The sequence below is a fragment of the Pelecanus crispus genome, chromosome 1 (assembly GCF_030463565.1).
Source record: "Pelecanus crispus isolate bPelCri1 chromosome 1, bPelCri1.pri, whole genome shotgun sequence".
NCBI classification, from domain to species: Eukaryota; Metazoa; Chordata; class Aves; order Pelecaniformes; family Pelecanidae; genus Pelecanus; species Pelecanus crispus.
In genome coordinates, this window is record NC_134643.1 from 60,419,173 (window position 1) to 60,433,121 (window position 13,949).

At 40.1% G+C, this 13,949-nt stretch overlaps 1 protein-coding gene across 1 annotated transcript; it reads right to left on the minus strand.

Moving 5' to 3' along the window:
* Positions 1 to 957: 957 nt before the first annotated feature.
* HMGXB4 (HMG-box containing 4) lies at positions 958 to 13,427 on the minus strand. The gene is made up of 10 exons (XM_075710711.1): positions 13,201 to 13,427; positions 12,493 to 12,611; positions 11,068 to 11,143; positions 8,949 to 10,105; positions 7,656 to 7,737; positions 7,089 to 7,153; positions 6,693 to 6,798; positions 5,988 to 6,157; positions 4,526 to 4,648; positions 958 to 2,588 (listed from the first exon to the last, which is right to left on the minus strand). The coding sequence occupies exons 1-10, from the start codon at positions 13,337 to 13,339 to the stop codon at positions 2,544 to 2,546; spliced, it is 2,082 nt and encodes a 693-aa protein (XP_075566826.1). The 5' UTR covers positions 13,340 to 13,427; the 3' UTR covers positions 958 to 2,543.
* Between the last annotated feature and the right edge of the window lie 522 nt (positions 13,428 to 13,949).

The following is a 13,949-nucleotide window of genomic DNA, read 5'->3' on the forward strand; positions in this document are numbered from 1 at the left end:
AGGGTACGTCGCCCTTCAGAACGGTCCCCAAACGATGTTTCGGGCGCGCTGTGCTGCTGGCAGCCACGTAGCTTGCCCGCAGCCCCTGCGAGTGTACGACTGGACGTGTTTTGCCGAGAAACACTAAATACTAGCAGTAACGACGGCTGCAGAAAACACATTGCGTGCCAGAAATGAATGACAATACTCCAAATGTTAAAAAAAAAAAGAAATTATATTGTAAGTACAGTACAAAAAAGTTTCTCTGTATAATTGTAATGTAATCTGGATCAAACAGCAAGGAAATAACAAAAATACAAAAACTGCTACGTCTTGCCAAAGTTTTCCCTCTAGTACCAAATACCACAAGATACAGATTATACAAAGTGTACAAATTTTAAATAAAAATACAATACACCAGGGTTGCACGTGTTTTTCAAACTCTTCCAGAGTTTTCCATTGTACAGATGACAAAGCTGAAGCTGATCCCCTTCTGCTCCCTACAGAGCGGATCTACCCCTTCACCACGATGCTCTCAATTGCAAAGGGCTGGAAAGAGCCAGTGACTTTGTGCCACTCCCAACAGCAGATGCTTTAGTATGGGCCAGGATCCGAAGCTGGATCGGACTGCCTTCCTCCTGGGCCTTTCCCAATTCCAGGCTCACTGGGATTAGTCATATATTGTTAAAACATGTACGCTCTGGTCTGAGGCTGGGGTTGAGAACTTTTATGGTGGTCTGAGAACCTTCTGCCTCCTCTGCTGACTGACTGAGAAAACCTAACGCTGCACTGAGAAAAGCTCCGTAAGAGACAGACTACCTTGTACGGGCACAGCTGGGGAAGATATAGTGAAGAGGAATGGGGAGAAAAACGCTCCTGCAGACCTGAGGATTTAATTTAAATATGATTTGGGGCTCAGCCACAATAACGGACAGCTCACTTTCAACTGCCCTGAAAAACAGAAGCTAGACTTCAGACTGAAAGTAAAAAAGTGCTCTTCTGTCATTTTAAAATTTTTATAAGGCTGGAAAGGCTAGGGTCAAATTCTATTTCAGCTGTTCTACCTACCTACGCAAGACAGGCTGTTTCTACAAACACTTAAAATCCTCCTGGTGTTTCCCCATACAATGTCAATGCTCACTACTACACATAGAGCTGATTCCTGCAGGAAGTGGGGTGAGGCAAACTTGATTCATATTTTCCACACACTGTTGGTGGAGGGAGGTGTTTTTGCTTTTAAATTATGTATATATATACACACACACACAGAGAAATATACAGGATAAATTAAAATCTGTTACAGATACTGGTAAAAGTTAAATACATATGATATGAACACCACATACACATACATACAGACACACAAAAGCCTATATGAGAATCAAGTGCTCTCCTGCGGCTCCTCTTCTAGAGGAGCAGAATACCAAACACCAAGTATGTGGCTGGAAGGAAGGGGAATCGGTCCGATCAACCCACATGTGCCTTACTCAGCCATAACTGCTTCAAACTGGTCATTAGTCACTGCCTCGCAGCAGCATCATGGCTCTTCCGATACTGCTGGTGAAAGGGATGGGGGATCAGCAATCTCAGAAACCAAAGTTGTCTGTTCACAAAACAGGTGCAAGATGGGCAGAAGCAATCCAAGTTTTTCCCATCTGCTTCCACGCTCCTCTCCATCAAAGCAGGCTGACCACGCCCTGGAAAAATCAGCAGGAGGTTCATTCTCTCAAGCCAATGCAGTTGGTTGATATATCGTGCTAATGACGATTTGGGTGCAAGTCCACAAGAAAAGATTAAATTCGTTGTCATCTTCCACTTTACTTCAAATGCCAGCTACCAGACCAGTCAGCTAATGCTGACAACTTTCAGTTACTACTGACTGAAGAGAGGGGGGGCTAGAAGAAGTGACCAAGAGGCAAAGACCTCTGTATCTTTGATCAGCTATCCAGCTTTCCCCTCAAGCAGTAGATTTTAAACTGAAAACCAGTTAGAAATAGGGCTGGTGCAGGGTTCAGTTCTATTCCGTGGTCCAAAATATATTATCATCTCTACCTGCCCATAGAATATCAGAATACTTTAGGTTGGAAGGGATATCAGGAGGTCATCTGGTCCATCCCCCTGCTTAAAGAAAGTCCAACTAGAGCAGGCTACTCGTTCAGTTTTTGAGTATCATCAAGGATGGAGAGTCAACAGCCTCTCTCGGCCATCTGTTTCAATGACCCTTCTCATGTTTTTTTTCTTGATATCGAGAAGTCCATTCTCTGGCTGCTTCCCCCACTAACGGATCTGAATTTAAGGCGAATATCTCAAAAGCTTTCTGAATTCTTCATACAAAATACTTTCAGACTGGAGGACATTTAACCCACCAACACAAAAGGGTTTTCTCAGCTTAACTTCACAACTTTTCATAAAATAGAAGTCAAATAGTTACAATCCTATGTATATACTATATAGATATAAAATTGTAAAACCCTACACACGGAGCCCTTCGAGAGTGCCGGCGTAGTGCAGATGTACACAAGTCAGTTACGCAGAGGTTGAGTACACCCCAGGATCCTTTCCCATCAAAGTCCAGGCATGATGTAGGCGATGTTGTCTAGTGTGTTTGACTGGGAAAAGAAATTAAATATTTTTTAGTGTCAGGTAATGACTCAAAATCCTTAAAAAATGACACAGACAAGGGTACTAAGCATGTTCACTTGTTTCACAAGTTACCATATGACGAGACAACCAAACCTGCCTAGTTATCACCATCACTGCTAGGCTTATTTTCATATTTTTGGAAATGTAAGTTAACTAAACATGAAAGGTAGCCTCAGTATTTGTAAGCACCTAGAAACACTGGAAATGCTTGAGGCTTTCCTCAGGTGACCTCCTTCTTATGAACCCCATACTCTATCTCTGAATTTGAAACAAGCCACATCAACCATATCACATCAACCACAGGAAAGACTGGTGATGAAGGACTTGAGTGATCAAAGTTGTAGCATGAAAAAAAAAAAAAATTACTTGACTTTACACTCACAAGTCCGTTATGAAATTCTGTAGTGTAAAATTAAAGAGAAAAACCCTCAAACACACCCACTAATAGGGTGTCAGAAAAAGAAATGCCCTGCAGTTTTCCTTGCAAATCATAATAGAATTCTGAGAGTAAGAGTCCTTCTTGTGCACATCAGAAAACAAGACCCAGCAGTATATTAGCTGTATGTTCTTCAAATGCAGTATTTCAGTAAGCTGAAGAAGGCCTTCGGAATACCACCTTTTAATTGCTGAAGACAGGAGCTGGAGCCGCATCAGTTGTGATTCTAGAATTTAACAATGCCACCTACTGACTGAAAAGATAAATTGCATTCTACATGCAACACGACCCCTGACAATTTCATCCATGTCTTAAAACACCACTGTCATTATGTATCTGATGGTAAACATCAGAATAATTTATTTATTATCAAGTCTCAATGCCAGTTTTCAGAATTGAAGACTAAGTGCCTTAATCCACCTAAAGGTCCATTGCTCCTTATAACAATAAGTCGATCAAGTTTCCAATATACGCACCATTAGTCATATGGTGTCATTGCTCTGAATGCACTTGGCAACCAGGAAGGAAAAAAAGCATAGGATGTTTTTCCATGGCTTAGGATGGGAACACCCCACTGACTCAGCTTTTGTGCAGACAGCCAGTTTGTGGGAGCTCACAGCCTAAGCTGTCAACTTTGTTGTTGTTAACAGTCCTTTCTCAGAATGAATCAGTGTTTGGGCTGCCCTACTATAACATGCCAATTCATATCCCATTTTTGTTGTTCTCTCTGCCAGATTTGGTTTTAATCTCAACATTTGCAGGCTATGTATTTATTTTTCATTTCTGCTCCTCTCCTTCTCTGCTTTATTCATGTCTCCTGTTGGAGGTATGACTCCTGATTCCTTTTATACTGCTGCGATCTTAATCTATGTCCACATCACACAACATATATGCCACAAGCTGTTGCTAAACCAGTGCTCACTATTAAGTGTAGTTTAAAGTGGAAAAGAATCTGTAGTTATGCCGTTCCTTAACACACAGACTATTTTTTTTTCCTTGGAGAAGGTTACAGCCACATCTAAAAGGCCCTACTCAATCACATTAGGAATCCTGCGATCACAAGCTATTTTTTACGCTACTGAAGGAAAAACAGATTGTGTGATACAGAGCAGCTAGAATGTACTTTTTATTTTTATGGAAAATTAGAACTTTCAAAAATACTGGTATGTGTACAGGGGCTTTTATTTGATTCAGATGGATTGATTTCAGTCACTAAAACAGGATCTACACACACTGCAATCAATGCTACAAATACTAGGTCAGTTGCCACTGGGAGAAAAAAAGATGCACAATACTGTACAACAGTAACATCTTAAAGAATTTCAAGAAATATTCCTCTATAAAAGTGAAAATTTACTTATTGCACTGCAATTATAATCACATGATAGGACTGATTCATCAAAAAACTCTAGCTGGGCTCTACTGCAATTAACAGTGCTAGAATGGAAATAACCACAAGGAACTCACCAAAACGTGCTTAGGGCAGCCATTCAACTCAGGCAGTTGTGTGGTCAGACATGCTAACGGGCCCAAAGCACAGATGATTGAATCCAGAAGTACTGACAAACTTCCTGAAACAGCCACCATTCCCTGGAATTAAGGAAAGAAAAATAAATGGATAGGGATGAATAGTAGAAATTATGGTTCTTTCACAACTGTATTGATTCTCATACAGATACAGTATCTTCACTCTTGAGCTCCTCAAGTCCACTTTCATTATTTACACAGTAACAAAACTATGCCATGAGCTTCGCAGCGAGACTGCTGGCTCAAAAAAATTAAGAATTAGTAGGCAACATACTGGTGTAGGAAAGAAGCAGGGAAGAACAGAAAAGGTCAGAAAGTTGTCAGCTGCATAAAACAGTTAATTCCACGTTTTTTTGTAATGTAATTTCTTTGCCATTTCCTACCATCTATTTTGTTAACTATGTGAGTCCTAAAGACAAGTTGTTTCATTACTGAAGTCTAAAGAAATGCTAAGTCTAACATGCTTCAGTCATTGATATACTTTCAGGAAAGGGAATTTGTTTGTGTGCCTTTCTGTAAAGGGAGAGATTTTACTCTGGTTGTTCCTCTGAAGAATGACCTCAATTGATCACACCAGAAGCAAAATGCAAGAACATTTATTTTACTTACTGCTTATAAAACAAGCAAGCATAGTGGGATGAGATGATCACATTAGCCATAAAATTCAATGACATTATTTGAGCCAAATACGCGTTCTTCTTACAGGCTGGGCTGAGTTCTCAAAGCGTGCGTGTGCATGCACATGCACAGAATCACTACCATCTAACAGTAGGAAACCATTAAAATGGTTTAAATGGTAGCTCTGGCGCTTAGGGATATGGTTTAGTGGTGGACTTGGCAGTGTTAGGTTAATGGGTGGACTCAATGACCTTAAAGGTCCTTTCCAACCTAAATGATTCTATGATTCTAAAATACGACATCTTCTACTTTACCAGCTAAGTTGAAACAACAGTAGCCCCTATCCAAAGCACTGGCAATATGATAACTGCGAGAAAACAGGACACGCAAAAACCATCTTGGTAAAGCCCTTCTCTGATGGTTTTCTAAGGCAGCTTGAGACAGTAACAGAAACTGGACCAGAGACTGGCAAAGACAGCAAGGAAGTACCAGTTCCAAGGTGAACATATAGTAAGAAAAGACTGAAGAGTTTGTTGAACTAAGAATTGCCTTCAAGGACCTAGAGCTGCAAAGGACCTGTCTGTCTTTGCTGCCTACTGTTCACTGAGAAACAAGCCTTTTATTTCACTGAAAACAAACAGCAATGCATCAAAGAAACACGACACACCATCTCTAATATCTCTTCCTAACAGAAAAGCATTGGCTAAACTTTTAAGTAAAATAAAATAATAATCCCGCCCCCAATCCTGTGTGTAGATTACATGACATCACTGGTTAGACTCACCTCTGTTTCCTGCAGTCTGTGTCCAATGAGGCTCAGAGATTCACCCAGCAACTGTAAGTGTGCAGCTACATCAATAGGATCTGTCTCAGGGACTTTAGCTGGTGAGGAAGACACCACCACAGTGCTGGTGGGGGATTTCTTATGAGGGGAAATCACACCTGTTGGAGAAGCTGGAAACACAAATTAAAATTCCATATTATCTTCTTTCATTCCTTTACTTACAAGCTTATTAACTTTACATAAAGTTCAAATCTCAAAGGCATGAGATGCTTAAATAGTTGTGTGGACCTGGTCCTGTGGTCTTTGGAGTCAAAACTTTACAAAGCATCTACCTCAGCTGAATGCAGTTTGGGAGATTTGGTTTGGGAGATTTGATAAACAGAGATGCCAAGCCAAGAACAACTCTTTTTCCTCTAGCAGCAAACTAATCCCACTAGAACTCCCCTGCTGCCTCTTCTTATTTTACATTTCAATCCCTAAACTGCTAAACCCAGTATCATTCTACAAATTAGACAAGGAAATCTTTTTAAAAAATGCTGACATTCTCACTCTCACAGAAACATTGTTTTTGAGTTAAACATCAAGACTTGTGAGAAAGCAGGTAGGGGGTGTGAAGCAGGACAGGACCTTTTTCCTTATTCCACAGGCAACTCTATCTTCCCTGTCCAAGAAAGAAGACCAGAGCAAATAAAGTGCAACAATTACCTTTTATTTTTGGTGCACCATCTGAAGATGATGCCTTTCTCTTCACAGTGGTGGCCTCTGCTTTATTCTGCTTGTGTTGGAGATACTGAGCTTTCTGTTTCCAGATCTGCAGTTACCATGGTATGAGAAGAGAGATTCATAACATTAGGTAATTCTGTAACCTGATGCCAGGACCTGGAGGCAGAATGATGTTATGTAGCTAACTGGTGAAGCAATACCCTGAGAAAAAATTGGATGCTTTTATGATCTCAAGGGCAAGGTTTCCATACTTTCCATCTTTACATACTTTGGGGACATAGCATTTTTCAAGGTATGGTGGCAATGCTGCCAGCATGTTCTGACCTAAGCACCTAGTTTACAGAAATCATTTTACAAAAACATCTCACACACACTCACCAGTTTATCCTTCTCAGGTAGTTGCTTCCAGACTTCTGCCAGTTTTTTACTTAGCTCTCCAAAATCTGGCAGAACAAAAGAAGAAAAATGTTTAAAACAAATGAAATCATAAAGTCATGGAGAGAACATAGGAAATTTACTGGCCCATGCATACATGTTTAGGAAGCAACCCATTCCACAACTGGAACTCTCCACACTGTCCTGAAAATGATTGCCCGTATGTATTCCCATGAGCATTTAAAATGAAAAAAGAAGCTGATACCAGGAATATAAAATGACACATGTACATTCAGGAAAGTGACACAATGAAGATAACTCTTTAAGTAAAGAAAGAGCAAGCTAGCCATTTCTTTATCCAGGTTCAGAGCTTGGTTAAAATGCAATGAAATCAATCATGAAACCCACTCCTGTCCCCTTTGCCACCTCTTACTTAATCCAAAGACAACTGGCAGATTCTTTGCATTCTGTCAAAATTAAGAAGTTGGTATGAAACAGAGATGATATATTCTGGTAATTAGCCTGACCAGCGTATAAGCAAGAGAAAAGAAAGCTAGATTATTCTCTCACCTATTCCAGGGTGCTCAGACACTATAGTTGTACGATATTCCTTGCAGAACACTTGATAGGCAGACATGTTTTTCTTCTTTGGCTAGACAGAAGAAGAAAAGGAAACAAAGATTTTTAGTTATAATGAGACCTACTCAAATTTAGTAAGAATTTGGCATTTGTTGAAGACTTAAAGAAAGATGTGGTGCTTGGATCAGGAACCTAAAAAAGCAGTGTTTTACATGTTCTGGCTGAATTTAGTGTTTATGAAAGCACAGGAACCAGCCAGAACCAGTCTTAGTATGAGGCTTATCTTGCAACAACTCTACCAATGCATTTCATTCGTAAGTTACAATAACCTGTTATTCTAAATCTAGGATCAACCTACAGCTCTGTTACCATATCTCAGTTTTAAAACTTAAAATAATAATAAAAATGTGTCCTAGTATTCACAGTACCTATCATAGATCTGTCAAAACAATTCAGTCCTCATCATGTTTTGTTCCATTCCTTGCAACCTTACAAAACTTCAAATTGGCAGGAAAACACACAGTATAAGTACATTGACAGCAGAGGCATAAGCATTTGCTGAGCTATGATCAGAGAAAACTTACCAAATAGAACAGAATAATGGGTGAACAAATTTGGGCTACATCTGCCCGTTTCCTGACACAAAGCAACTCTTGTCTATCTGAACATAGAGAAACTGCTTTTCCCCATTTATATACTTAAACAGCTGCAGTTATATCACCTTTAAACTCATTCATATGCTAGCTACCATTTCTCCTACTCATATTTTTATACACTAACCAGAGAAAACTGAATTTATGAGTACAGAACAAAACTGGGAATGTGGTAGTTTGTAAGAATTAGAATTTCATTTGAATAGAGGAGTAAATGGGTAAATATCTTCACTCTTGAGGTTAGAGCTCCATTCCTTTTTACAGGAACTATGATGATGGACTAGATCACTAGTCCAAAAGTCTGTTTGGCAATTGCTAGAACTGGTTACCTTAGAAAATGATGCAGTTGTGCTTGGTACATAACCTGTACCAAGCAAATAAAGTATAACCTTTTCAAATAACCTCCATCAGCTAAAGACTGCCTGTGCCACAAAATCAGAATGATATATATACCTTTTGCTACAAAGAGAAATCACAGTGGCTGACACAGTTTTCCAAACATGCTTCAGTGAAACCATTGATCCTGGTATTAGCAGTCCTTCTGTTTGAATTTAACATGCCTTTGTAATGGAGTGCCTAATTCACCATTACCCATCACCCAACTTCTATTTTCCCTCCAATTTTTCCTTACTTTTTCTCGTTCTCTTTCCTTTTCCTTTTCTCTTTCCTTTTCCTTTTCTCTTTCCTTTTCCTTTTCTCTTTCCTTTTCTCTCTCCTTTTCTTTTTCTCTTTCTTTTTCCTTTTCTCTTTCCTTTTCTTTTTCTCTTTCTTTTTCCTTTTCTCTTTCCTTTTCCTTTTCTCTTTCTCTTTCTCTTTCCTTTTCCTTTTCTCTTTCCTTTTCCTTTTCCCATTTCTCAGCTTTGTCCTTCTCCTTGTCTTCCTTTTTCCTCCTCTTCTCACCTTGACCATCTGAGTGAAAAACAGCAGGAGGAGGTGGAGGAAGAACATAGGGAGTACTGGGAGGAGGTGGTGGTGACACCGTTACTTCTGCTACTGCCACAGGAGCATGCCCAGAACTCTTTTTAGACTTAGAGTGCTTCTTCTCTCTGTGTTTCTCCTTGTCTTTTTTTTTCTTACTCTTTTTTGACTTCTTCTTCTTCTTGATTTCCCGGTAGGAGTCATCTATCACTAGCTCTCCAGCCTCCAACTCCCCACCAGAAGAGGAACCAGATTCCGGTGGTGCCTCCATACCTGAAATTTCATACTCGCTCCCATGGCCTTCTGAAAAAAGGGAGGTGTCAGCACCAAAACTCTCAGAAGGTGGATGTGGGTCTGGAGGTGGTTTGTGCTTCTTCCGGGATGACTTCAGGAAGCTCTGCAGTTCATGACTCAGCAGAAATGAGCCTTGCTCATCTCGAGCTGATTTCTTTGAAGATTTCTTCGCAGTTGCTGGTGCTGAAGAGTAGGAGAAAGAATCATCATCTGCTGCACTACTTTTCTCTTTTGGTGAAAGAATGAGCTTCATCTTCAAGCCATCAGGTTCACGAAGAGTAAGTGTCTCTGTGTTCACATAGAGAGGTTTCATTTTTTTAGATTTATGAAAGCTGCCATCATCCACTGAATGCTCCCCACTGCTCCCACTCAGCTTCTTCTTGTGGTGCTCCTTTTTGCTTTCAGAATGGCCAGAGGAAGAATAAGACGATTTTTCAGAGGTCTTCTTTGAAGACTTTGAGCTTGTGGCCAAAGGTGAAGTGATAGCCTTGAGTAAATCCATGGTTGTATCAGCTGAGGATGGGCTAGAAATTGCTTTTTTCTTCTTCTTTGATGGTAGATCCAAAGGTGAAACACCTGAAAAAGATCGAGAGAAATGTACACCAAGATGATTCCCTTAAAGACAGCGTTACATTAGCCCGAAGAAGTGAAGTGGGAATCCTGCAAGACTTTGACTACAGCTAACAGATTTGCATCCTGGTTTAAACAGAAGATCTCTGAAGCTTGTAGCCAGCTCAGCGCAGCCTTACTGATGCAATTCAGGAGCTATAAGGCCTGAGCTGGTCAAATAATTTAAGGCAGAAAGACAGAGCAGGAAAGTTCTTGAAGTTTTGTCAAACTGTATTCTATTGTGAAATAACGTATTTTGATGAAAACATATCTTATTGAGCCTGAAATTACATCTCGAGTGCAAGGGTTTTGTGCCATTTTTAGCCAAGGTGAGACCAATGAATTGAAAGTACAAGCTTTTTCACTCTGAAAGCAGATTCTGACAAAATTTCAGCTTGGCTTTCTCTTTCCATTGGGCCAAAAAATAAATCTTAAACCTGTTAAGCTTTTATGAACAGAAATGAACAGTGTCATTTTCTGGCCAGCTTATTAATTGTGAGAATAATGTTTCTATATTTAAATTGAACCCAAAAGCATTTATTTTTCACCCTGATGCATTCTATTTTTATAAATTTAGAGAAAGTAATACTATCTGCAAGTAAAATTACAATTTGTAATGCAATAGGGAAAAAAGAAATGCAAATGCCAAAAGGGTTAGAAAACTACAACTTGTCAGTGAAAAGGGGGGTGGAAGATCTCTACCCCCAACAATGGCAACTTGTTAAGCTAAACTCTTGAAAGTATAATTTCCTAATCTTTTGCTGTCTGGTGCTGATCAGCGTCAGGTTTCTGATTACTTCTCCTGAGAGGCTGATGTACCTTCCCCCAATAAAGTGCTAACCACAAAGCTTAATGACACTGGTTTAACAGTATCCTTTCCTCAAAGTCATGATCTGTTAGGCCCTTCCCCTGCCTGATCACTACTTTACCTCTGTAGCAGAACTCATCCGAGGAGTGCTTTCTCTTCTTTTTGTGAGGTTCTGTCCCTGGAAAAAGCTCACTGTCCTAGAATAAGAAGAAAAACGTTGCTGACAAACAAGAGGGAAATAATACGAGATTCACATGGACTATTGACATAGATAATAATTTGTAGGAGATAGCAAGAGTTATTTGTACTACTGTAACATCAAGCAACCCTAGGTATGAACCAGGATCATTATTCTAAGTGCTAAAACAAGCAAAGGAAACATACTCTGTCCCCAAGAGCCCACAGTGTAGGTTTAAGGTAAGAGACAAAAAGCATGGTACGGATAGGTAGGAGAATACAAAAAATGGTATTAGTCATGATTGGTGTCAGCACATCAGCCACCTAACCGGCATCAAGCTTTCTGTAGGTGTTGCAGCACAAGGCCATACAGAAACTGAAAGATAAATCTCTATAGGGAGCTCCCCCAATGTGAGAGGAGCAATACACAAGAAAACTCGAAAAAGCACATTTGAAAGTGTTAAGAAATGGGCAATGAAAGCCAGCACTTGGAGATCAGCTGATGAGTTGATAAAAGACAGACATCTACCTCTTTATAAAGCTAAGAAATAACTAAGCATGCGTAGGCTGTCAAGCCTTGAAAATGAAGGTGAACAGTTCATGTTTAATATGCTGAAAAAGATAAAAGAAGTGAAAGGAGGTATAGAGAGGTGACAATTAAAATGGCGGGCCAAAAAATTGGCCTTAATATGTCATGTCACACAATTATTATTTGTTTCTGACCAATTTATGGTCTGAAAACGAAGCTCCTCTACAGAATTCCAGCTGCATGGCAGAAAAATGTTTTCAAACTAGAACTTCTTTTTCAGATTGAAATAAAATAATCACAAGACAGTCACCTTTGAGCTAACAGCAGAAATTTTAGCTCAAAAAGGAAAGTTTTGAAGAAACTTAAGTTGTCACTACGTGATTTTAGAGTTAAGGCCCCAAAGAGGTGAATAGGGCAAGTTCATACCTCTCAAGAGCTATCGTTTCAGGCTGTCTGCAGAATCAGGAAGACAACAGCGCATCAGTTAACATTATATTCATCCTTTGCTGGCTATTTATACAACCATAAATTCTAAAAATCTTTTTTTATGTAAAGAAGTTATTCATGCTGTCTTATGACTTGCAAGGTTCTACATCAAGACTAGGACAGCATCCTACTACCCTATTTTCTGAGGCCAGAAAAATCAGAATCAGTTGTAATTGGGATTAACCCCCTCCTTTTCCCCAGGAAAGTTACTGAACAATACAGGACATGATTAGCTGCTCTTGCTGCCTTCTACATGCATTTCTGTATAAAGAACAAGAAGCCCATCCACCCCATTCCATCACTAGCCTTACACATATTCTTACACCTTCAACCTTTTCTCTAGGGCTTCCTGACCTGAGTTGCTATCTCGTCTTCCTCTTGCAGCAGATCCTTGTAAGAGCGCTTTTTCTCTCGCTGTATCCTGCCAGTTGCCAGCCCCACGTCATCAACACTTCGGTCACTCTCTAGGAACTCTAAGATTTACGTGAAATGGGAAAAAAGGAAGAAATTAAATACCCCATTAAGGAACGATAGGCATGTGGACTATGCACAAAATAAGATAACAGTGGATGTTGGCACAGAGTGATGCACAAAACCCAACTAGCACAGGGGTCTAAAAGATAACAATCTCTACTCTCTGACCACAGGGATGGGGCTTAATGCTCTAATGCTATAACACAGTCACTCAAGATTTCAATTCTAACCCTTGTATATTTCTTCCTAAAGACAACTGGACCTAGAAATGTTGCCATGACTAAACAGACCCCTATCCCTGGTCTCCTGTTCCATTGACCTGGGAGGGAGAAGAAAGGCTGCAGTGGCAGAACTTCCAATCAAGGTGCTTGTGTTAGGAAATACCCCCCGTTTCTCTCAAGTTCTAATCTCAGTACTTTACACCTGGAAGTCAAGGGCTTGGGATCCTCCAACAACTCGGCCAGGTTAAATTTAAGGGCTCCACAGCATACTAGCTTCCTTTCCCACTCTGACTGCATGGCCTGGCAAGGGCTGCAGAGGGTACCCTTTTTTTTGGCAACTCCCTCTGAGATTATGAAGCAGTCATACCTTCTTTCTTCTTGGAGTCATCATAAGCCATGGTGGTCCTGCAGGAGCCTGAGAATGTGTTGCCACGTCTGGGCTCCTTCCCCCGTTCCCATCTACAGGAAAATGTCTGAGAAACAGAGAATAAAAAAACCCCTCCCATAAAGAAGAATCACGATGTAAAATGGGAAACTTCCTCTGAACCAAGTGAAGATTCTCTGGAAGACAGCCGGAAAGGAAAGGAATCTACCTTCTGGTCTGTTTATGCTCACCCTTCAGGCTTAACAGAATTTTTTTTTTTTTAAATTAAATTGGAGGTGGTTGTTCTCTTATTTCAAAGATACAAAAGATCACCTCTTCCTCGTAAATCTCCAGATCACTGAAGTAATTTATTTACAAAAATAGGAAGAGGGTGAGAAGACAGCTAGATTTAATTTTCATGACACAGAAAACTGCACCCAAACTTGTGTCAAAGCCATTTTTTGTCAGGAGCCACTGTAGCCAAGAGTGAGTTGTTTAAAGAGACATTCCAAACCTTTGAATCTCAGGTGAAGTGAAGGAAAAGAAGGAACGAGGCAGGAATCATTGTACTAAAAAAAAATTGTTTCAAATCTTTTCAACTAAAGGATCACACATTTTGTAGTGAAGCTGTGCATCCTTCTGATATGTTTCCCAACACTACCACTGCAGCCATTCTGAATGCCAGCCTGGGAGAGGGAACGGAAGAAAGCACACCTTTTTGCTAGGGCTTCTGCAGCACCCCAACCCCTGTC

Coding starts and splice junctions, on each gene's coding strand:
- HMGXB4 (XM_075710711.1), bottom strand. CDS start 13,339: ATGGGAGGGGTTTTTTTATTCTCTGTTTCTCAGACATTTTCCTGTAGA. Junction 7,738..8,948: donor AGGAAAGAGAACGAGAAAAA/GTAAGGAAAAAT, acceptor TCTTCTGTCTAG/CCAAAGAAGAAAAACATGTC. Junction 6,799..7,088: donor TACCTGAGAAGGATAAACTG/GTGAGTGTGTGT, acceptor TGGTAACTGCAG/ATCTGGAAACAGAAAGCTCA.